Source organism: Biomphalaria glabrata, chromosome 13 (genome assembly GCF_947242115.1).
Source record: "Biomphalaria glabrata chromosome 13, xgBioGlab47.1, whole genome shotgun sequence".
NCBI classification, from domain to species: Eukaryota; Metazoa; Mollusca; class Gastropoda; family Planorbidae; genus Biomphalaria; species Biomphalaria glabrata.
In genome coordinates, this window is record NC_074723.1 from 35,926,540 (window position 1) to 35,950,983 (window position 24,444).

The 24,444-nt window shown below is 32.0% G+C and overlaps 1 protein-coding gene and 1 long non-coding RNA gene across 2 annotated transcripts in view; both read right to left on the reverse strand.

Moving 5' to 3' along the window:
* Positions 1-12,889, reverse strand: part of LOC129922573 (uncharacterized) — a 36,087-nt gene extending 23,198 nt beyond the window's left edge. Inside the window, exons 1-9 of the mRNA XM_056009220.1 lie at positions 12,874-12,889; positions 11,536-11,583; positions 10,589-10,639; positions 8,821-8,880; positions 5,806-5,913; positions 4,209-4,227; positions 1,281-1,317; positions 1,093-1,131; positions 190-258 (exon numbers count right to left, since the gene is read on the reverse strand). Of these exons, the coding sequence (XP_055865195.1) occupies positions 190-258; positions 1,093-1,131; positions 1,281-1,317; positions 4,209-4,227; positions 5,806-5,913; positions 8,821-8,880; positions 10,589-10,639; positions 11,536-11,583; positions 12,874-12,889 (447 nt within the window). The remainder of the gene's footprint in view (positions 1-189; positions 259-1,092; positions 1,132-1,280; positions 1,318-4,208; positions 4,228-5,805; positions 5,914-8,820; positions 8,881-10,588; positions 10,640-11,535; positions 11,584-12,873) is intronic.
* A 1,744-nt stretch (positions 12,890-14,633) lies between these two features.
* LOC129922276 (uncharacterized) lies at positions 14,634-19,977 on the reverse strand. Its single transcript, XR_008774243.1, has 3 exons — positions 19,282-19,977; positions 17,018-17,175; positions 14,634-14,826 (listed from the first exon to the last, which is right to left on the reverse strand). It is a non-coding gene; the product is annotated as an uncharacterized LOC129922276 (long non-coding RNA).
* Positions 19,978-24,444: the final 4,467 nt, after the last annotated feature.

Consider the following 24,444-nt stretch of genomic DNA (forward strand, 5'->3'; position numbering starts at 1 on the left):
TATTTTTTCTCTTTTTAAAAAAGAAAAGTTTTATTTTATGTTAATCTAGTCTAAATTAGATTTTTTTAAATAATTGATACACATTTATATCCCTTCTCTTAGGGATGGGGAAGATAGTTTCTGACAACATCTTAGTGGCTAAATGGTTAGGTTGAAAAACAATTGCTAAAACACTGCTAAATGACTCACCGGTTTAATGGGCAAAGATGAAGGAACCATGTATTTGTCTATTTCTGGTTCGTTGGCGCAAACCATTTGCTGTGGAATAGTCAAACAAAATAATGGAGATCTCAAATATCTTATAAAAAGAACATTCAATTAAATTTTAAAAAAACAAACAAAACAAGATCATATTTTATTTTGTTTAAAACATGAATTGATTGAATGGTTATTTAGACATGGTATGCACCCCTGGTTGCAATCATAATGGTCCCATGTCTAAACCTGACCCACAGCAATCCCCTTGACATCCTGGCAGAGGTTTGGGCTAGGATGTAATATTCTTCAATTCTGATGTAAGGCCGTAAGGGAAAGTTGGGATACAACACAACTCCAAAAATCATGGTTCCCCCCCCCCCCCCCTCATCTCCCCCCCCCCCCCTTTTAAGAAATCATACCAAAACTCAAAAAGAGCTATAGTGAAGCTATTTTTATTAGAAGGCTTATATCAACTTACTCTGTCTGGTAAAAGCTTTGTACACATTATTTCTCCCACATCCAAACATTTGGGATCAAACTGAAATTTTGCACAATTACTTATTTTACCAGACAACCCAAAAACAATACAAAAAAAAAACAACAATTAGTTAATTATCTATTGGTAATTAATTATTTCTGTTATCTTGAACAAGGGAAAGAAATCATAATAGACAGATATGGTGGTAAAAGATGAATTAATCTTCAATTCTAATGTAAGGCAAAACAATCAAAAACATTTAAACAAAAAAATACAGAAACAAAACACACAAAATAATAACAGTTACAATGCAAGTGCATTTGTGGGCTTGTTAAAAATTGATGGGTGATTTTATACTATCAGACTGTTGATATTAACATGAAAAAATACTTTGCAAATACTATTAAATAACTCACATCCAAAGTAATTTCTTCTACTCTGTTGGAATTTGTCGGCTGCGGAATGGTCAATCAGAAAAAAAAGATTTTGATCACTCTTATAAAAACATTAATCTATCAAATAAGATCACAAACACACAAAACTAAAATGCATATATAAATAGTAAAGTATGTTGATACAAATTTTATGTTTTTTAAATACTTACCAATGTTATCAGCTCTATAGGAACATTAATTTTTCTGCTGAAAGAATAAGAAAAAAAAAATGAGAAAGAAATATTTTAGTGAACCAAGAACCATAAAAGCAAATGTAATTTTATATTTACAAAACGAAGCAACAAGATTTTGGTATTTTCTCATTAGAGTTGCTTTGACACAGGGGCGTTCTAAAAATTCAAAAATTTAAAATCCCAGTCTTGACTGAGATTTGAAGCTGAGACCCCCTCATTACAGAAGCTAAATGCTTTTCCACTCAGCTAATATGCCACCCAGGATAATGATGTGCAAAAAAAAATAAAAAATACCAGGATGATATGTTCAGAAAATAAAATAATAAAATGCTGGAATGATGTGTTCACAAAAAGAAACACCAGGATGATGTGTTTACAAAAAGAAACACCAGGATGATGTGTTCAGAAAAAGAAACACCAGGATGATGTGTTCACAAAAAAAACACCAGGATGATGTGTTCACAAAAAGAAACACTATGATTACTATGTGCTCAGAAATAGAAAAGGGGAACAAAGATTAAAACTGTATTTGAAAACTAAGTTTTACTATAAGAATTTGAGATCTATGATCTGATAGATTGTCACAACAAGAGTGTTGACTAATCTCGTAACATCTAACCTCCTTTTTGTTTAGTGTGTTGGTTTGATTTTTGTATCATTTTGCCTTTGAAAAAAAGCATACTAAACTTTTTTTGGTCATCGGCACACTTTTTTTTATGCTAACACTTTCAGTGCAACATTACTTTTAGGAAGTAGCTTCAAAAGTAAAATCACTAGGCTTAGAAACACTGGAACTGATGTTTTAATCAACCAGGAACACCAAAGAATTAGCTAGGTTTAGATTAATCATAAATACACATAGTATGTAATTAACCTCTTTCTTTATGAAGATGTAAAATTAAGATATGAACATTTTAACAATATTTTAGATCACTATTTTTAGTACCATGTATAATTTATTTCTTTATGTCTATCTCCTTTTTGTACACCAATGATTTTTTAAAAATTAAAGATGACCTTTAAATTTCAAAAAAGAACATCTCCTTGTACACATACATATGTGTTAATCTAGCACCCATTTATATTTGCTAATTAAATAACATGAAAATTTTAAGTGTAAAAATAAATGTTCTTTATTATTCAATATTTTTTCTTCATATACCATAGAAATTGTGAATGCAAGTAGTGATGGGAACTAAACTAACTTTTCAAAGTGAAACTAAAACTAGATTTCAACTAAAATGGAGTAATTAAACTATTAGTTTATCATGAATTTCAAAAGATAGTTAAACTAAACTAAAGAAAGTTATTTAAACTATAACAAACTTTTCTTAATTTTATTTTTGGGGGGGAGGACAGGGTTGAACTAGACCTATATAGATATAATCATCCGACTGTATACCTACAGTTCGATCTTTTTTTTTTAACATTCTAGTAATATTTATCTATAATAAAATCAGTATTAAGGAAATATGTTTCTTACATTAACGTTAATGCACAATAAAATAAAATGTCTAAATAAATAGGTGTGCTTGTATTTTTGGCTTGAATTAAAACCTTTAGAAAATAATGGTACTCTTTTTAAAAAAAAATTAAGTTTACTTATTATATAATGGAAAATCTTACTTATACTTACTTATGCCTGGTAAAGTTTAAAATCTCATTAAATAACATAGATTTGGAATTTCAAATTTAGATCTAGTATCCAAAGAAATAGAAACGAAATCATTGGGAGTTTTTAAAACATTTGACCTGTCTACCTATTTTATAGTGTAAAATACATGCTTGACTAACCATGCCGATGTTATTTTTTCATGTCTGACCACTAAAAATACAACTAACACTATTGCATAACCGTTAAACGCGCAAGGGAAAAAAACAGGGTGATCTTGTAATTATGGACTGCACACTCAGTACACTATATGGACCTACATGTGTACGTCTATCTGGCCAGGTTGTTAAAATCAGTCAGACACACTGTCTATTTACTTTCTGGGCAGGGAGGGTGAGTAACTATTTAAGTGTAAAGATATATCTACGAACATGCTTGACTAGCTACGCCAGTGTGTTATTTTCTTGTCTGACCTCTCCACATTAAGCAAACACTATAGCATAACGCTTAATGCAGGGTAGTCTTGCAGTATTATTGACTACACACATACGGTACACTAGGCCTACATGTGGTCATGTGTATGTGTAGCTGACCAGGTTATTAAAATCTGTTGGACACAGTCTATTTACTTTATGGTCAGAGAGGGTGTGGATTAAGATTTTTTTTTTCTAGAGTTGGTTAACCTAATGCTTTTTAGATCTATATAGGCCTAGCTGTTGATTTAGACTTAAGATCTCAATAATAAGTCTTAAGACTAAAAATGGTGTACTTGATGTTCCTGCAGTTAAAAAAATATTGTTTACCACTAAATATTGACACTAATCAGATTCCCACTAGAAACAGAAATTAAGCACCTCCATGTGGCTCACAAAAGCATAGAGGCTTTTGGCAAAAATACTGCTACTTTCAAGTGCAAATATTTACTCCCATAACTTCTACCAGCATCTGACTTAACCCTCTTCAAATGCAGACTGTCTAAATAGTTATTAACTGCATCATTTTTTTGGTAATCAAAGTTATTGATATCACATGACCAGAAAACAGAAAGTGTGTTTCAACCCTGACCACATGTTGAAAAGTTTTACAAATTTTAATGAAACTTTTTAGTTAGTAACTAAAAAAAAAAATTAAACTACGATTTTAACAAAAAAAAATTTTTCTAGTTAAACAATGGCCTGAACTAATTTTTTTTAGTTCAACTAAAAGTTCTAACTTTTTAGTTAACTTTTGCCCATCACTATATACAATGGTGGGTTTTGTAAGAAAAATAAAATAAATAAATTCTGGCTTACCTTTGGTTTTGTGAAGCAGCTGTTTATGAATATGAGAAAAGTTTTAATAAATTAAACAATAGTAAAAGAATCTTTTTATTTCTTCCTGAATTGATTTTACCCAAAATTACATTTATGGCAGTTTATTGATATTTATATTGTTTATCCTATATTCAAGAATAAATAATAATTAAATTTTGCTATAATAGATTACCACTATTAATCTTTCAGAGACAAAATGGCTGCCGAAATTTTAATAAAAAGAAAAAGTTTTGATTATTAAGCTCTGCTCAAATCAACATCTTTGCTTGAGTTTAACATTGGGAGCTTATTGATTTATCTGAGAGGATTGCATCAGCTAGAGAGCTTTTGATGAAAATGATACACTTAGGCAAATAAACAAACTTAATCAAATTTTCATTTGCTTGCATTTTTTTTTTTATCAACATCTCCAGTAAGTGATGGCTTAAGCAACTAAAACCTGGCTAAAAGTACAGTGGATGGACATAATGCATGTAAGTAACAAGTAACTTCTTGAGTTGTCAAAACAAAATTTGGTAATTTAGACAAACTTAAAAAAAAAAAAAACAACACAGACAAGGTTTTCAATTTTGTCACCCAGCAGTTTATGGTAAGTCAAAAGTTTTAGTCTGATAGTGAAAAAACAGAAACTCAAGAGTGCAGACAATTATCCTGCACTGAGCTAATTCTTCTTTTTTTAACCACCTTTTTGTAGCTGAGCTGTAGGCTCTTTTGCAGGTTGTGCCAGGGAAAAATAGCATACTGTTTAGTGTTTTAGTTGTTCCACACTGATCTACAGAGCATTCGTTATGCTAGATTGTTGTGGTAAGTTTGTACAAGTCTAAATTTAATTCAGTTGGGGTATTCAAAGAGGTTATAGTTGCAAGGCTATATTTGTGTGCGATAAGTAAATTAATAAATTTAGATTAGAAAGTGTTCTAGGGGCTCATTGGCAGACTGGAAAGAGAACTGAACTTTGCTTATGATACTAATGAATGAAATATTAACTTTTACTTTTTTGTTCTAGTATTACACTAGCATATTGGCGATCAATGCCTAGTATTCTAAGTTATATTACACTAGCATATTGGCGATCAATGCCTAGTATTCTACGTCATCAATATTATTTGTATTTAGTAAATCATTGCTTACATATAATAATTGTATGTCGTTATTTTAGTTTGTGATTTATTGAATATAAAAATATAGTATCAAAGTAATATTGTAATTATTCAAGCCAAAGTAAATACATGCACCGAGAATCATCACTAGACAAAAAGAGCGAAGGTAAACAAAATAAATTTGTTACAATAAGATATGAGATTTATCAAATAGAAATTACAGTAATAACAGGACCATATTGTTAAAATAATATATATTGAAATAAGGTCTTTTAAAGTTGATACATTCGTAAGGAAGGGCAAATTGTCAGGGGGGGGGAATTCTGCTTGCACTGAACAATAAAGGCTTGTTCATGACTAGATAGCTCACCATGGGAGATGTAGAGAAACTAAAATTCTGAGAGTTTAGAATTTCAAAAAAAAAAAATAATTATAAATGTAGATTATCAAAGTCATTCAAAAAAAGAATATTTCACCTCTTTTATATTTTCTCCAAATATAAAGTGAAATTCCAGTACTTGCTATTAAAATCACAAAAGCAGAGGGAATTCCAATGACAAGGATAAATGTGTCTTCCCAGAAGTCTGGGGAAAAAAAAACACAGAGCCTTCCACATAAAATAATAAAACAAAAAAAAATTTAAAAGATAAAGTTGACATTTCCTTAACCCTCAAAATGCGTGGGGCCACGATCGTGGCTTGATGTAAACAGAAATTATAAGGCGTGAGGCCACGATCGTGGCTTCGTTTATATACGGTCGTTTCTTTCGTATTTTCTCGGTAATTAGTTGCAAAACCGTACATATCCGTTTACTTCCTTCACTTCCGACTTTGAATTTGCAAAGGACGCCAAGTTAATTTCTTTCTATACGTTTTTAATCAATCAAAAATGAGTAGTGACAGTGAAGTTGATTTTCCAAATCTGAATAAAGACAACCTAACTGATGAGGAATTTATGGATTCTGATTTAGATGCAGATTTATCTGGTAAGTACAAATTATACGGTTAATTAGGTCTAGGTCTAAATATAGGCAATATCCTTCACGTGTATCGATCTTTTTTTTTTTTTAAACAAATGTTTTTATCCATAGATTATTTTAATTTGGGGTGACCAAAAGTAACTAAAAAGGGCGTGGCACCTCAAATTGTTTGTTTACATTATTAGATTAGATCAATATTTGAAAATTAGTAAGCTTTAATTTAAAATATGATATTACTAATATTAGATCTAATAGATCTATCTAGGACAATCTAGGTCTTAAGTCAATCTGTAATATAATAATTTCAGTATAATTAGTCTAGATCTATATCTTATGATAATTTTTTTTCTTTATTTTCAGAATCAGATGAGGCAGAGGCAGAATTTTTTACACCCTCTGCTGAAGAATGGAGACCTGTTGATGATCATGATTGTGGTCCCAGGCCCGTTTTATTTACAGCCCACCCAGGCCCAAAACATGCACCAGCTCCAGATGCAAAGCCTGTGGACTATGTCAACCTTTTTTTGACAGATGACATTGTCAATTTGGTTGTCAACGAAACCAATAAATACGCCAGGCAGTTCATCGAAGATAACCACGAAAACCTGGAAACCACGCCAAGATCTCGTGTCCACAAGTGGACACCTATCTCAAATGAAGAGTTTAGGGCATTTTTAAGTGTGACAATGAACATGGGATTAAATAAAAAGCCCAACTACAACGCATATTGGGACTCCTGCAATCTGAGCCAAGAAACACCTTGGTTCCCTGTTCACATGAACCGAGATCGCTATCAGATTATTCTAAAATTTCTTCACTTCGCTGACAACACGCTGTTACCAGATAGAAATGATATTGGTTTCAAGCTTTTCAAGGTCCAAGAACTTATAAAGCATTTCAATGCTAAATTCAAATACTTTTACCACCCCACTCAAAATGTCAGCATTGATGAAAGTATGATTGGGTTCAAAGGAAAAACCCCTCATATCCGCCAGTTTATGCCTAACAAGAGGCATGCCAGATTCGGCATTAAGATGTGGTGTTTGTCAGACAGTGCTAATGGCTATCTTTGCCAGTTTGAAATATATGAGGGCAGTCAAGGAAGAAGAATCGGCAATGGCAGGTCATATACACATGAGCTTATTATTAGGCTTAGGACTGCAGCCGGTCTGTTAAACAGAGGACACCATTTGGGGATAGACAATTTTTTTTACCTCCATTGAATTATTGGAAGAACTTTTCACTGAAAACACTACAGCTACAGGAACTGTTAGATCTAACAGAAAAGGGCTACCAGATGTTTGTGTCAAAACAAAATTGAAAAACAAGGAGCTCATCGCAGCCAGAAAAGGTAATCTGCTTTGCTTGGCTTACCAGGATAATAGCAGAAAGCCAATCTTGCTGTCTACTGCTAGTAAAGCTGGTCTCATTGATACAGTAAACAGCAGGAAACAACCTGTAACAAGACCCTGCTGTGATTCATGCCTATAACCAGGCCATGGGTGGTGTTGACTTGGGCGACGAAAAACTTTACATGTATATGGCTGAGCGCCGAAGCTTGAAATGGACAAATAAAGTTTTTTTTTCCCTATTTGGAAGAGCTATTCTAAATAGCTATATAATATACCATAGCAACACATCAGATAGACCAAAGCTCTCATGGTACAATTTCATCGTGTCTGCACTAGAGAGCATGACATCAAACTTTGTACCCCAAAAAGTGATACGTAGAAAACGCACTAGAACAGAGATGGAGGCTGCAAGAATGGGTCCAACACCACTAACCCAGACTGTAGCAGGTCATCCACTTGATGGACATGATCTGAGCAAACTGCCAGTGGGGAAAAAACGACAGTGTGTTGCTGGTCATCCAACTCGTGTCAGAACTGGGTGGGAATGCACAGGATGCAAAGTTGGACTGTGTCCTGAGTGTTTTGCTAAATATCACAGACAGTTGTAAATAATCATTCTTTCTACTTTTACAACTCTTGTATATATGTGTGTATATATATTTTTCTTAAAATTTTCTAAATGTGGTGTTTTTTTTTCAAGTTTTATTAGTTGTGATTCTCACGGATTAAATTTTTATTGTGCTTTTTTAAAAAATGGTTTGTATTATTTTTTTAAATAATTTTTTATTTTTTTATAAATATATGTTAATTGTCTGGACTTAATTAAATTCCTTATTCAATTAGCTTTTCAAAAATGTATAGGTTCAATAGGCTACTATGCATAGTTTAGCTACTAAAAGAAAAATAAGCAAGTGGGTATCCAATGTTTGTAAACACAAGAATTTTAATCCCACTTTTCAATGCACTCTCTATAAAATAGCTGAGCACTTGAAGGGTTAACCATTTGATAGGTGAAGGTAATAAAGGTTAATGACTCAAGTAATAAAGGTTAATGACTCAAAACTAATAATAAAATTAACATTTCATGGTTAGAACATTCTGAAATTTTAAATTTTGTTTCCCTTATGCCATACAGTTTGTTGAAAATTTGTAGAACATACCCTTAGTATCAGTTGAAAATGTTGGCTCAGTTGAATTCTCAAGTCCAGTAGAGTTTGTAGCTGGAAATAAAGATAATTTATGTTTTTGTTAATAAAGCTACTTCTAACAATTTTATTTTTAATTTATAAATATAAAAATTAACTCCAGAATCACACTATCTGTGCTAATATTTTAGCAAGCGTTTGTTGTTCTTTAGTAAATCAGAGAAACAAAAAAATGCATACCAGTGCAAGAATATAATCTTATACTTCCCTTTTTTTTTTTTAACACAATCTTAAGTTTATTAAAAGAAAAAAATATGAAAGCTTAAGAAATAATTATCTCTATAACAGAAATATTTCAAACTAATGGTGAGAGCAAGAAATAAAAAAAAAAAAAAAACATTATAAGTCAATGAAATTTTAAGATGTACCGGGTATCCCTAAAATAAAAATATAAAATATACATATATTTGAAAGTGACTACATTCTAACTTTATTTCTCTCTTCCCTACTCTATATAGGTGTATGAAATTAAAAAATCTACTTTTCATTTTTATTGCTGGCTCCATTATCTCGGATGAGGAATTTGCTGTAAACAAAGATAATTAATGTTTTGGTCATAAAGACTACTTATCAAATTTTTTATTTCAATAAAAAAAAAAATGAATTTTTAAAAACACACCACTAGTGCTTGTATCTTTTAAAAAAAAATTTTTGTTCCACTTATCACTTATATGAACAGGGGAAAAAAAATCAAATAAACTTAGATAAAAGTAGCTTGCAATATCCTTAAGCAATGGTAGAAAAAAAAATGCACATACAAAAAACCCTACACAGTGGACAAAAACACTATTCATTAGACTATAACAACATTAACCATCAACAATATTTTTCTTATACATTTAAAAAGGGGAAAGAATAATATCATTACAATATGACCATCTTTAAAGCATAAAGAATTATTTGCCCTCTTATTAGATCAAATATGCATGTGTCAGTCTGTGACATTTTATACCTTTGCAACTTCTTGTGTGACTAAAAATGCTAATCCTTTATACACAGCTGCAGGCAATAGTTGGGAATATGTAATCACCAGGCGCTGTTGTGCATACACCTTTCTTTCTACTACTGTTCGTGCATGGCATCTGCAATCCAGGAATCTTCCTTTATTCTCATTCTCCATGTGGATCTATCCAGTGTCACTTTTTCCCAGCTATTAGTGTTGATATTGTTATAACTCTACCATGCAAACTGTCATCCAGGCTAGTGCAGAAAGAAGGTGAACCAGACTAGGAAGGATGTTTACATTAGGAAGTGAGAACGATTTTTGCCCAAGTCTAGAGCTGATATGCGGATGCTGTGCTTAAGGCAGATGTTTGTCATGTCCTCTTGTAAATAAACACATATATCTCGTTGAGTTGCCTCCCTTAAGTTATTACAATGTTGAAGAGCTTAATGTTATATTTGCATACATCAGTATACCTTAAAAAGTGGATGACCAGCGGCTCTCCTGCCTTCTATTAGATCATCGTACTGAATTTCTAGTGGAAGTCAACCTGATGGCATTCTACGAATATATAGTCTATGTATTCTATGTCAGCAGATGCACCACTTTTTTTTTGTAGATTCATGTCTATTTTGTTTAGCCCCTCTGCTTACCAATGCAAAAATATATAATTTAATCATTAATCTTTATGTAGAAATATTATGTTATTTAATCATTTTTTATATAATAACTCTGTTGTTAAAAAAACTTATTTCTAACACATACAATTTTAATACATACTGTCTGCAGGAGCTACAGGTGGCTTTTTCACATTGGTGGTGTTTAAGGCTGCTGAAAAAAAAAATGCATTTTTCTGTTAAAAAGGCCACTTTTAGCTTTTGTATTTTTATATTTTAAGTAAAAACAAAATTAACTCCAAAATCACAATACTAGTACTGACATCTTATCAATTGTTTGTTAGTCTCTTATAAATCATGGGAAAAAATAATTATTATAATTACTTTTTTATCAAAATCCATTATTTATTAATTTATTTTAGAAATATTTCAGAAATCTTTTATAAATCAGAGGAAAAAAAAAAAGAACATAATTCAAAATTAACTTTAACTTTGATTTTATAAACAATTTAAGTTATCTAAAAAGGGTGTGCATTCTCCTTTATTAGTATACCAAAAATAAAATTTTCTGATATCAGACAAAAGTTTAGTCATAACAGGGTAGTGAAATATATGAGCAAAATAAATATATCTGCCGGAACGAGGAAAATGATTATGAAGAGTAAGAGTTAAGGGGAATGTTGACTGAGCATTTACAGGCTCTACTTCCAAACCAAGGTTCTCAAATTCAAATCCAAGTTAAGACTAGAATTTTGAACTTCAGTATTTTTTAAAGTGCCCCTGGTTCCACCCAATTCTATGGGTACCTGACACAAGTTGTTTAAGGAAATGCAGACTTCAAAGTTCTTGAAAACTAACTAAAATGTTAATTTTGAAAACTTCAAAACTAAATTCTTTACAAAATGCCTTAACAGAAAAGGGGGAAAAAATTAGGATTTAACCATTAACATTACCACAGAAAGCAAATTAAATCTTTTATTAATCAATAAAAAAAAATACCCCCCCCCGACCCCAGAATAAAAGAGTAAAAGAAAAATTCATAGTCAGTACATGCTGATGTTTCCATCTTGCTGACTACATAAATGTTTGTTCACAAACAGTTTAACATACCTGAGATATTTGTAATTCTGACATTATTGTCTGCTGGGCAGATACTCTCTGTACACAAAGATAATGTACATTTGTTTTCAAATGGCCACCATTATAAAATTTCAAGAGTAAAGAATTTCAAAATCACACTACTTGTGCTTTAAGCAGATAAAGTAAAAAAAAAATGGTCAAAGACACAAGGCCTAGCCCAGCAACATGGTGCAACTTATAACACTTTAATATGTTTAATCCTTCAAAGGAAAATGTGAATGACAAATAAGTAGAATTACTATAAATAACATTTCAAGATTTATATAATTACATTTCATTTTTTTTTTTTACATTTCTTTATATTATTGAATATTTGAATCTATATATATATAATTCTCCTCTTCCCTCAAAAGTTTGAACAAGAATCAAGAAGTAAAGGAAAGATCACTCTCTTATTTCTGCGAATAGGCATCCCACGAAAAAACAAAGGGGGGGGGGGGGGGGGGGGGGAAGAACATGTTTTCACAGCTCGCTACCGATGGATGCGCACTGGACTGTCAAACCCTGCCCGCTCCCATCCCTCTTCGTCATGCGGGAGGTTTGGACTAAAAAGTAAACTATCTTCAACTCTGAAGGAACATCCGAAACATGCAAAACATTTTACAAACATTAAACGGATTTCGCGGGGCCAAGTTTGGGTAGGGAAGCGGATAATAAGTAAAATTTAAGAATTTGTATTAGAAAATAAATTCATCTATGCATTTTATTCATTCTTTACTACGTACAGAATTACTTTACGAGCCTTGCATGTAGTAAAGTCATACAGTATATCATAATAATTCTGTTTTCTACATAGATCATGCTAAATAGCAAGAATTACCAAATGTTTTAATCTATCTTTGAGAATTGTTGACTTCAAGTAATTCTTCATTAGTTTGAGGCACGAGAAGCTTCTTTCACCAGATTACACAATTATGGCTGATGCATAATGCCGTGCGTAAGATTGGCGTTGTCCATATTGAATGACACCCCAAAATGACAATTTTTGTCAATAAATTTCCATATATTTTAAGGACTTTTTCATATATTTTGCGATTTCGGGAGATTTCCAGGAGCTCCTGGTAAATCGACAGGTGGGTGCGGGAAATCTGTTTTAAGTTATAAAATGGTTTAATTTAATAATTTATACACCTTGAATTAGAGTGGGTCCTATGAAAGAGTGGGGCTCACTGCAGTCGCATAGGTTGCAGTGGCCTAAGGCCGGCCCTGCAAAATAGTGGCGTATGATACGCCGCCGGTTGACTAGTAATAACTATTATAACTCTTTTCTTTTGTACTATAATCTATAGTAATAAATTTCTGTATTACTTTGATTGTTTGACATGTTTTGAATGTTCCTTCAGAATTGAACATTATAACAACTTATCCCAAACATCCCACAGGACGGCAAGGGATGACAGGGGGCAGGGTTTAAAAACCGGGACTACCCAGGTCTAATGGGTACCTGACATTAGTTGGGAAAAAGTAAAGGAAGTTGGTCATTGAGCTAGCCACATGACACTCTCGTTAACCTGGGCCATAGAAACAGATGACCTTTTCATAATCTGCCCCTTGGATTACAAGGCTTTTACCTTAATTTACTTTACATAACTTGGAAACATATGACCTGACTTTATTATCAAAAGAATATTTGTCATTGTTAATAGTTAGAATTCCACTTAACAGCACCCGCTTAGTTGTATTCAGAGAAGAAGAAATGGAACAATGCAGCACTTATCAAGAAGTCTTATCTTTGTTATCAAAGTTTATATGACAATGACAAAGGAAGCAAATGTCATTTTTAACAGAATTATCAAACCCTACGAATAAACCGAGAAATGTATCTTGACAATTAGAAGTGGTGGATGGGTGGTAAAGCGCTGGCTTCAGAACCAATAGGACTTAGGTTCGATTCTGTTTGAATTTCAGTACTTTTATGAGTCCTTGAGTCAACCCCTTGAGTCCAACCACCCTTAGGTACTTGACATTAGGTGGGGAAAAGTAAAGGTAGCTAAACATTGTGATGGCCACATGACACACCCATTAAGGGAAACTCTGATGTTTTTTTTCTAATTTGAGATATAGACTCAATTATGAGTGAGTCTGGTGTGAATGTACACTTTGGTTTCTTATAGTTATAATGTTTTTTGTTTGGTGTAATTCACAAATTGTAAGACAAATTTCCATACGGATAATAAAGATTATTATTATTATTATTATTAGACATATTTAAAATTTTGTGTAAAAAGTTGTAGAAGTAAACATTTTACCATTGTTTCTTTAAAAGCTTATATTTAATTAAATTTAATTAGTAAATTCTTCATATCTGAAAAAAAAGGGATACCAAGGTAATATGAGATTTTGTTAGTAGACTGTGCCTACATCACTCCCCTCAACAAAACTGAAAGTGGATCTAGATCTGACCAATTGCATCCAGTCAGCAACTTCAAAAAAGGTAACGTAGGTTGCAAATAGATAAACCAATATATTCTATCTAAGTCTAGACCCTAAATTTTTAACTCTTTAACTTGATCGGAATACTATAAAAATTGACCATTATATTGCCATTGCTTGTTAAATTAGCCGCTTTTGGAAAGAAAAATAACCAGATGTAGTCCTAGATCTACTATCGTATCATTTTAGAACTGGATCTAGACAAGAATACAAACAAACAATGTAACATTTTCACCCACACACCTCTGCCCCCCAAAAAATTGTAAATAGGTAGTGTGTCTGACTAATATTAACAACATGATAAGATATGCATACATATGTGGACTATATGTAGAATAATATATTTTTTATCTGTAAATCAAAATACATATACAAAAAATTGTTAAAGCCATCAGAGTTTCTCTTTAACCATTGTCCACAAAAACAGGTGCCCCATAGTTTGTTAATGGGATTATCTTTCAAGATATTTTACACCTATCTTTGATTCTAATTGTACTTTAAAGTGTACATAGCTTATTTTTTTATAGAGATACCTATATGTAACGTATGTTCAAACACCCAAAACCTTACATAAACTAGACTATTTGAGTGATAAGGAAATCACATGAAGATTGTTAAAAAACAAATACCAGTATAAGTCATATCTGTATCCACGTTCACCAGAAGTCCATGGGAAGATTTTTGTATTTCACAACGCAATGAATCTAGAGCACTCTCTCTTTCTAGGTCAAAATTAAGTGAAATTTTTATACTGTTGTTTTCTATGTTGAAGCCTCCTATTACTTTTGTACACCTTGCACCAAAGGCCACATTAACCAAGGTAGTGTTCTGTAATGTACACATTTATTTTTTTTTACAAATGTCTAATAAATATATTAATTAATTATATAAATAGGTTTCCTGGCTGTTTCAGGCACTCTTTTGCCTGCTCTAATAACTTAGGGGAAAAAAGAGCACTTATGAATTAGTCCTAGCATAGAAAATCAGAAAAGTGCCGTTCTCTTCGTTCTTTATAAATATTTTAGTTGTTTTGTTTTTTTGGGGAGGATTTTTACATTATAGTTCAGTGTTGTTTTTGTAATGGCTATAAAATTTACTTTTTAGTCATTTATACTGAAGTGTCTCTAAGTTTAATGATTTCACTAATCTAGTAAAATCTTAATATTCATTTGCTACATTATATAACCTTAAGGCTCTATTTTCTAGTTACTTATGTTTTCTAGAGTTAAAAACTCTCAACATTGGATGCATATTTTAACATTGGTCTAACCAACATTAAATCTAAGAAAATGAAAGCATCATTAAAATGAGATTTAACTCAACACATAACAATGATGAAATTAAAGTAAACATCCTAAATAAATACTTTGCATCAACATTCTCAGCTCCGGGAGATAAAGTCATATTACTTGTTTAAGCCAAGGTGAAAACATACAAGATATAGATATTCAAGAAAAAGGGACCAAAAAACTATAAGCCAGTATAAAACCAAATAGATACCCTTCTGATTACAGCTACAAGCTACAGAGTAAGAATTTAAACATAGAAAAAGGGAAACTCAATTTCTGACATATTCAAAAGAAATCAAATCTTGTCAGGGAAAATTTAGGATTTTTTGGTTAGAAAAGTGGATCCGAAGAATTTTCAAAATTCATAATTTTTTGGGAAAATTCCCATCACTGAAATAGTAATAAAATTGGAATGAGTACCTTTCTATGGTACTGAACAACTTGGTAGCTTGCAATTACTGCAGCTGTATTTCCAATGACTTCTTAATTAAAAAAAAAAAAAGTAACTACTTCATTGAACTTCAATTGAAGTAGGTATCTTTTGAAGTAAATATTCTCCAGAAATGCTTGAGATGGATAGGGTACCCCTTTCGCAAGCCTGCATTTAACATTACAAGGCAAGCTCTTATCAAGGAAAGAGGAGACAGCCCAGGAAAACATGGTGCCATGATTTGGAAGCAGATGCCAAGCAGGAGGGCAAGACCAGAGGACAGTTGGACAGACTGGCCCAGAATCAAGATGCCTGGAAGAAACTGATTGATGGACTATGGCCCAGTTGGGATCACAGGCAGACATGCAAGATGAGATGAAAGCAAGAAAATAATTAAATAGTATTTAAAAAAAAAAAAAAAGACAATACCTCCTTTATGCAACTTATAGAGTGATTATTTATCTCTTAATAACTAAAGAATGTTAGATTTTTAATTAATCATTAATCTATTAAACTCCTTGATAAATGCAGGAATACCAAAAGCATATATATTTATATATACAGTCAGTACAAGATAAATAATTTCTAGTTTACTAGCCAAATTAAAATTTATTACATTGAAAATTTTAAAGTCAAACTAGATTTCCCAGTGTTGCCAATTAGATAGTAATTGTTCCCAATGTTATTATTTCTCAAAGGTATTATGCATTAAACATTAAAAAATTAAACAGCTAAAAATTGTTTGTACTTTTTTATTTCCAGATTATTTTGAAATGACAATAGCTAAGAAAAAAAGTTTTTTGGCATAAAAATTTGTAAATTCTAAAATACATATCAACTGTCAAATTCTAGGAAAATGGTTAGAGCTGTTTTCATGATCCGTGTCCAGGTTCCCAGAAGGTTCCATGAAGATATGAGTTGAATAGAGGTATTGTGAAAGGGAGTCTCCATCAGAAAAAAGTAAAACTAATATGACATGGCATGCTCTTCATGTTTGGTGGGAAGCATGGTACAGAGGCCAAGTGCGCTTGAGCTTGGCTTGGCTACCTAGAAGGGGGCATGAGGTTCGACACCCAACTCGGGCAGAGTTGTGTTTACTGAGCACCTCAAGGCAGCACGGAAACCCAACTCCTAGATTACCCCCCCCCCCCGCACTGGTCCACAAATGAGATTGGACCAAAAGCGCTCTGAGCATGAAAGTAGCGCTATATAAAAGCTATAATAATAATAATTAAAAAAAAAACACTCAGTCTCAGTTTGTTTAGATATGAGGTAAAAATATAAACCAAATGTAACTCACCACTACGGTTTCCATTTTGTTGTTAACTTCAACCAAAACTGAATCTTTAAATAATAATTTGAGAATTTGAAAATGTTCATGAATTAGAATGTCTGTCCTAGTCAATATACACATTATGGCTCCAACACACATTCCAGACGTCAGCGCTAACTGTAAATCTAAAAATGTTATATACATCTTAAGATTAGAAAATTGTTGTTTCAAGAAAACTAAACAATGGATGTAACAGGAGGAACCCAGTTCTAATTATACTTATCTGGGTTGTTTTTTTTAAGTAGAAAATTCTGACCTTATAATGTTTTTGCAGTCAGATTGTAACATATTATATATATATTATCCATGTTAAAGTCATGGTAACTTATATGAACAAATAAAAAATAAACTATAAATATAGATTGTTTATATTTATAGTGGAACTACAAAAATATATTTATAGTGTCATTTTTGTGTGCATTTTGTTATGTACAGAAGTCGGACTTTTTATAACTTACTTTTACCAATTGTTATAGAATTTTTGCCATGCAATCTGTAACTCTTCAGAAAGTTATTTGGCCATTCTTCTAAGGGCATCTTCCTTCACCAAAGCAGCAATAATAATATATGTTTGTTTGTTTTCAGAGTGCTTTTAATTTATTTTGAAAAGCTTTTTCTTTGTTTACTTCTATTTAACAACAGAGTTTTAGTGTTTTTTTTTTTTCATTTTGTAAGTACAGTTGAAACTTGTTAATCTGACAACATCGGAATAGAATCATTTTAGCACTAATCAAATAATAATTAAATAATAATCAACTTATTATAGGATTAAAAAGAGTCAACTGTATAAATAAAATGTTCTTTCATTGCCTTACTATTCAGTCTAAATAAGTGACTGGTCGAATTAACCAGATTGAACTGCAACTTGAATATGCAATCACTTGTTGAGATTCTTATCACTAGTTAGTAGTAAAAATGTATTACTTTTCAAGTTTTTCCAGTATGGTCTAAAAGCTAGTAATTCTTTTCTCAAAGTGTACATCAACTGTCAAATTTCTAGGAAAATCATTAAAGCTATTTTTGAAACTTATGTCCACCTGCACAGCAGGATTTGACCATGAATTAGCAAGATGAATAGAGGAATTCTAAAAAGAAAAAGTCAATAAAAGCTTTTCTTATTGTTCATAATGAATCATAGGAGGAACAGTGGCTGAGGTAAAGAGCTTGGCTTCTACCTAAGGGGTTCCTGGTTGGGATCCTGGTGAAGGCTGGTATTTTTTAATTTCTAGATCTTTAGGGAGTCTTTGAGTCCACCCAGCTCTAATGGGTACTTGACATTAGTTGGGGAAAAGTAAAGGCGGTCGGTCATTGTGCTGGCCACATGACACCCTCATCAACTTTGGGCCACAGAAACAGATAACATTTACATCATAAGGTCTGAAAGGGGAACTTAAATTTAATATTGAGACTTATGCAATAAACACTAAAAAATTAAACAGCTAAAAATTGTTTGTACTTTTTTATTTCCAGTTTATTTTGAAATGCCAATAGCTAAGAAAAAAAGTTTTTTGGCATTTGTAAATTCTAAAATACATTTATTAAGGCAAACTCACTCTATTTTTTGTCATGTGTGAAAAAACTTCATTTGAGCCCTATTATATTGCCACTTGATTCAATGACTTTATTTATTAAGCATATTCTGCCTAAATTAGCTAAATTTGTCAATCATTGCAAAAAAAAATGCTACAACAAACAGCAAAAGAAGATGTCAATTATCTATATTATATGTTTATATTCAGGGCGCGGTGGCTAAGTAGTAAAGCACTTAGCTTCTGAACCAAGGGTGCCAAGTTCAAATCCTGGTGAAGACTAGGATTTTGAATTTCAGGATTTTAGGGCGCCGCTGAGTCCACCTAGCTCTAATGGGTACCTGACATAAGTTGGGGAAAAGAAAAGGCGATTGGTCGTTGTGCAGGCTACATGACACCCTCGTTAACCGTAGGCCACAGAAAGAGTACTTTACTTAGGGTTTATAATTAAAAGATATTAAGCTTAGTCATAATAACATCAACAATATCCTACCATTTTTCATTTAAATTTAGACTAATATTAAATTATAAATTTTGAGCAAAATTATGAAGGAAAAAAAAAAATCTTCAAAAACAAAATTCATTTATATAACTTATAAAGAATTTAATAAAGAAAGCAAACTCCATAGAAATACAGAAGACACCATGATCTTTTTTTTATTTTAACACACACACAAAAACTTATCGTAAACAGATACTTACCATGTAAACAGATCCTTACCATGCGCTTGGGGTGTCAGGAAGTGTTACCTTGTATGGTGTTGTGAACAAACAGGAAGTAAAGGATGAATGCACCCACATACTTTTTAACCATTCTCAGATCTAAATAATCATAATGATGGCTGCCACACTTTCGTTTTCAAGTGACACCCAGCTTTGTCAGTCTGGCAGCAATATAAGTCCTAACATGCATGTCACAGGCCTTAATAAATCATTGTGGTGCTCAAGGTATATATTAGTCTCTACAACTTCACTCTGCACAGTAAGGAGGAGATTCAAGTGACCAGTTAGGACCCATAACAGGCTGATTATTGTCCATGGGCCATAAATTTGGATATAAATGGTACATTTTAATTCAAAACATTGCCATCAAGTCCCTAAAATATTCACATAGATTTTACAGCCCTGGCTGTTGCTGCTGTCCATTCCAGGAAAAGTTTTGAACTGCATTCTGCTGGTTGTTTTTCAAAAAGCATCTGGTTTTGTTGGCTTTATGAACTTCTGAATTATTTGTTTTTAAATTATTATTAAGGCTAAGCCTAAAACCCCTGCAAGATGACAGGGAATGATAGTGATCATGGCTCAAACTTGGTACCATCAATGCAACAGTCATCATTTGATTCTCCTGCTGTCCAAAACAAGAGCATTAAATTGTCCTCTTGCTGGTGCTGGCAGTTGACTGACCTCAGGAAAAAATGCAACAGAATTAAATTATCTAAAAAAAAAATTTATTGTAAATTAAATAAATAATGTAACATACATTTAATAAATTATTTCAGTTAATTAATATATATATATATACTAGTCAACCGGCGGTGTAGCATATGCAGCTTATTTTGCAGGGCCGGTCTTAGGCCACTGCAACCTATGCGACCGCAGTGGGCCCCCACTTTCAAAGAATCCGCACTTTTATAGGACCCGCGCTAATTCAAGGTGTATAAATTATAAAATTAAACCATTTCATAACTTAAAACAGATTTTCCGCACCCTCCTGTCGATTTACCAGGAGCTCCTGGAAATCTCCCGAAATAGCAATATACTAAAAAGTCCTTAAAATATACTGAAATATATTCATTAAAATTGTCATTTTGGGGTGTCTTACGTGCGGCATTATGCATCAGCAGTAATAGTGTAATCTGGTGAAAGAAGCTTCTCGCGCCTCAAACTAATGAAGAATTACTTAAGGTTGAAACATTTGGAAATTCTTGCTATTTAGCGTGATCTATGTAGGAAACAATTATTATGATATACTGTATGACTTTGCTACACGCAAGGCTCGTAAAGTAATTCTATACATAGTAAAGAAAGAATAAAATGCATAGAGACAAATTTATTTTCTAATACAAACTCTTAAATTTCACTTATTATCCCCGCTTCCCTACCCAAACTTGGCCCCGCGAAATCTGTTTCGCATAGGGCCCCACAATGGTTATTCTGGCCCTGCTATTTACATATATATATATATATATATATATATATATATATATATATATATATATATATATATACATAATAGATTGCTTAGATTACTTCCTAGTCCAATAATTAGATCTAGATAAATTTAGTATTAGATTAGATTAGACTTAAAGGGAAACTCCGATAGTTTTTCAAATTTTAGCTATTGACATATTTAAATTCTGCGTAAAAAGTTGTAATAGTAAACATTATATCATTTTTTATTTAAATGCTCGGAAAATTTTATATTTAATAAATTAGACAGAAAATTCTCCACGCCCCCAAAAAAACGGGGATCTGCGAGATGTTTTTAGTTTTTAAAAACGTGACGTCACGAGGGTGCTGGCTAAATATACATCTAGACCTATATAACCGATAAACTCTCTAGTCTAGATCTAGACCTATCGGATCGCATTTATTGTTACGCTTCACAGCTAGATCTAGTCTCCACGTTGATTTATAATCGGTCATTGTTTATAAACCTCTATTTCTACTTGAAGAAAATTAAATATTGTTCTTCAGCTTGTTGCAGTAGTTCCAATCACAAAGATAAAATCAGCAAGTATGCTGACACAGAAATTAGTCTCTTTTCATTTGTTTCCAAGAGATGAAGTTTTAAAGGGAAAATGGGGAAAATTTATTCGCCTGAAGAGCAAATATTTTACAAAGGCATTAGCTAATTCCTGTTTATGCTCAAACCATTTTGAGAGAAGCTGTTTCAGCAACTTCATTGCTGTGGAAATGGGATTTAAAAAAAAAATTGAAGTTAATACCAGGTGCAGTACCAACAATACATTGGATTTCCAGGCCAAAGAATTCAATTAATGATACTACTGAGACATTTTAAACAACTGAAGTTCATAAATATAAATGAAATCAGATTTGTGAGCTAGAAATTTACTACGAATACTAGATCTACTATTAAATTTCTTATTTAATAAGTAGATCTATCGTCTACGAAACTCAATTCCAACTTTTTAACTTTTGACCTTGGGGGTGTGTCTCGCCGGCTGAGCCAGCGTCAAGCTCTCTCATCACTTTTTCCATGTCAACCAATGTTAGGTCGAAACAGCACACAAAAATCATAATTTTCTTACGGTCAAACATACAGTCATAATTTATACACCATTAGAAATTTCTTTTAAAGTATTTTAATGATGTAATAACGAAAAATTTTTTTTATCAAAGATAATTTCTTTTTCGCCTCCCTATCAATGAGTATCAATAGGATTTGAGTGCACCGTCGTGACGTCACACAGAAATTCAGTGAAAATCTGACTGTTTTGGATGCGCAGAAAAATTATGTCACAAAAACATCAATTACTAAGTTATTCTTGCAAATAAAAAAAAAAGAATAATATATTCATTATCTATAAATCAAAACACATATTATATCAAAAATTGTCAAAACCATCGGAGTTACCCTTTAAGTTAGACTTAGTGAACTTAGTGTACACATTCACATCAATTTCAAAACTCATTGACTCGTGACATGTCAATTCATTATTTATATAAATAGACCTAGATCTAGTGGTACAGATCTAGATCTAGTAATAATAAAATTGTAATATTAGATAATTAGAATGTGATTATCTAGATGATAATATTAGTATTATATAATTATTAGTATAGATCTAAAATCTAATTATTTAAATTATTATTAAAAGAATGTCAAATCCTTACCTGATCCTGAATACCTGATTATTTTGATTCACACAGTGACATTCAGTTCGGTGATTAGATCTATGTAGAATTGTATATTCTAAATCCAGAAACAAGACGATCACATACAATACATAGATCTAGATCAAATAAATTGTAATTGTAGATCTGCAGTCCAGCTGAGTCTAGACTCTAGATATAGATCTAGTCAGGAAAACTTCCCATCGAAGGACCCTTTGAAGAAAGTAACGCAAATGGCAGCACCGCGCTGTCTATCGCTACGGTAATCAGGTCACAATGTCACTACCGGCTAGCCTGCTAGACGGTGTCGATAGTATCATGTTCGTGATAGATCTAGTCATGCTCTAATGACATGAAAACTCTGGATCTATATTGTGTAATAATATAATATTATAAAAGACTATAAAAATAAATATTGAGAATGAATTAAGCTTAATTTTTTAAATTTGTTTTTTGTTTGTTTATGAGGCTAAACAAATGTATGAGTTCCTATATATGTACGGGTCATAGGCCTATATTTATAATATTTATAGATCTATATTGATTATATTCTATATCAACTATATGTTTGATGACTATTATTATTTTCATTTGTAATATTTCATAGATCTAAATTATTATTTTTTTAGAAGAATATTACAGTGGATCAAATTATTAATTTAATGTAGTTTATACTTTAAATTAAACTAATTATAATGGGGTTTGTAACATAATAGTATTATATGTACATTTGCACACTAGCGCGTCAGTGCAACACCGCTTGTGTTTACGTAATAAATGGAGTTCCTAATATGTCTTCCCTCTTAAACACTAGTTTGTTATTTGTGTAACACGAATATTCTACATGGTGTCAGAAGTGGGATATGAACCCACTACACACTGCTTCTTCTAACACCTCTAGACCAAATGAACCTTATGTAACACGCTCAGGCAGAATAGTTAACAAACCCAAGAGACTTGATTTGTGATGAACTGATTAGACTTTTTAGTAAGAGACTTGATTTGTGATGAACTGATTAGACTTTTTAGTTGACTAGTTTGTTAGTTATTCTGATAAATAGATTTTCTGAATTAAAGAAGAGAGATGTAACATAATAGTATTATATGTACATTTGCACACTAGCGCGTCAGTGCAACACCGCTTGTGTTTACGTAATAAATGGAGTTCCTAATATGTCTTCCCTCTTAAACACTAGTTTGTTATTTGTGTAACACGAATATTCTACAGGGTTCGTATATGTGCATCATATTCTTTATTTTATTTTCAAATTAAATTAAACCTAATTAAAGTTTCCTTATAAGTCCAGATATTTATCATTATCTGAAACCCACGCGTTTTGAATAACAGTAGCTAGATGTTTATGAAGAGTAGTATGTAGCCAAACATATGTGCTCACCCCTCCTCCTTTCACATTCTGGACTTAAAACCAGACAACGGAGGAGTTATACCGGCTTTTAAGTAAAATGTAACTTTTTTTTTTTTTTTAAATATTTAAAGCCAGTAGAGGAGACATAGGCACTATGCAATACAAAGGCTGATTGCTGTATTAATGTAAATAAAATAATTCGCGGTTGCGCTTAAACCAAATTGGTTAAATGAATGTAGAGATGAAAGGTATAGACCTAAACTAGAAGATGTAAAGATATAAAAATATTTCTGATTCAATTTTCTAACGTGCTAGCTCTCAAGCATAAAATCTAGGAAAGTACATTGGTGTCACAAGGGAAATAGCACACTACAAATGTACCACATGATAAAAAAAAAATTCCAGTTTCATTGAACAAGGGTTTTATTTCTGCCAGATCTGTACAAATATTTGTAAAAGTATTTTAAGTTGTGAAATCCACCGTAAAACATACCCGAACATTTGGCATGAAATTATATAGAGAAAATTAAAGAATTGAAAAGATTGAAAACTTACACTGGATTTTGTATTCGAATCAGTCAGAAATTAAAAAAAAAAAAAAGGGGGGGGGGGGGGAAGCGACGATATGCGATGTTCACTG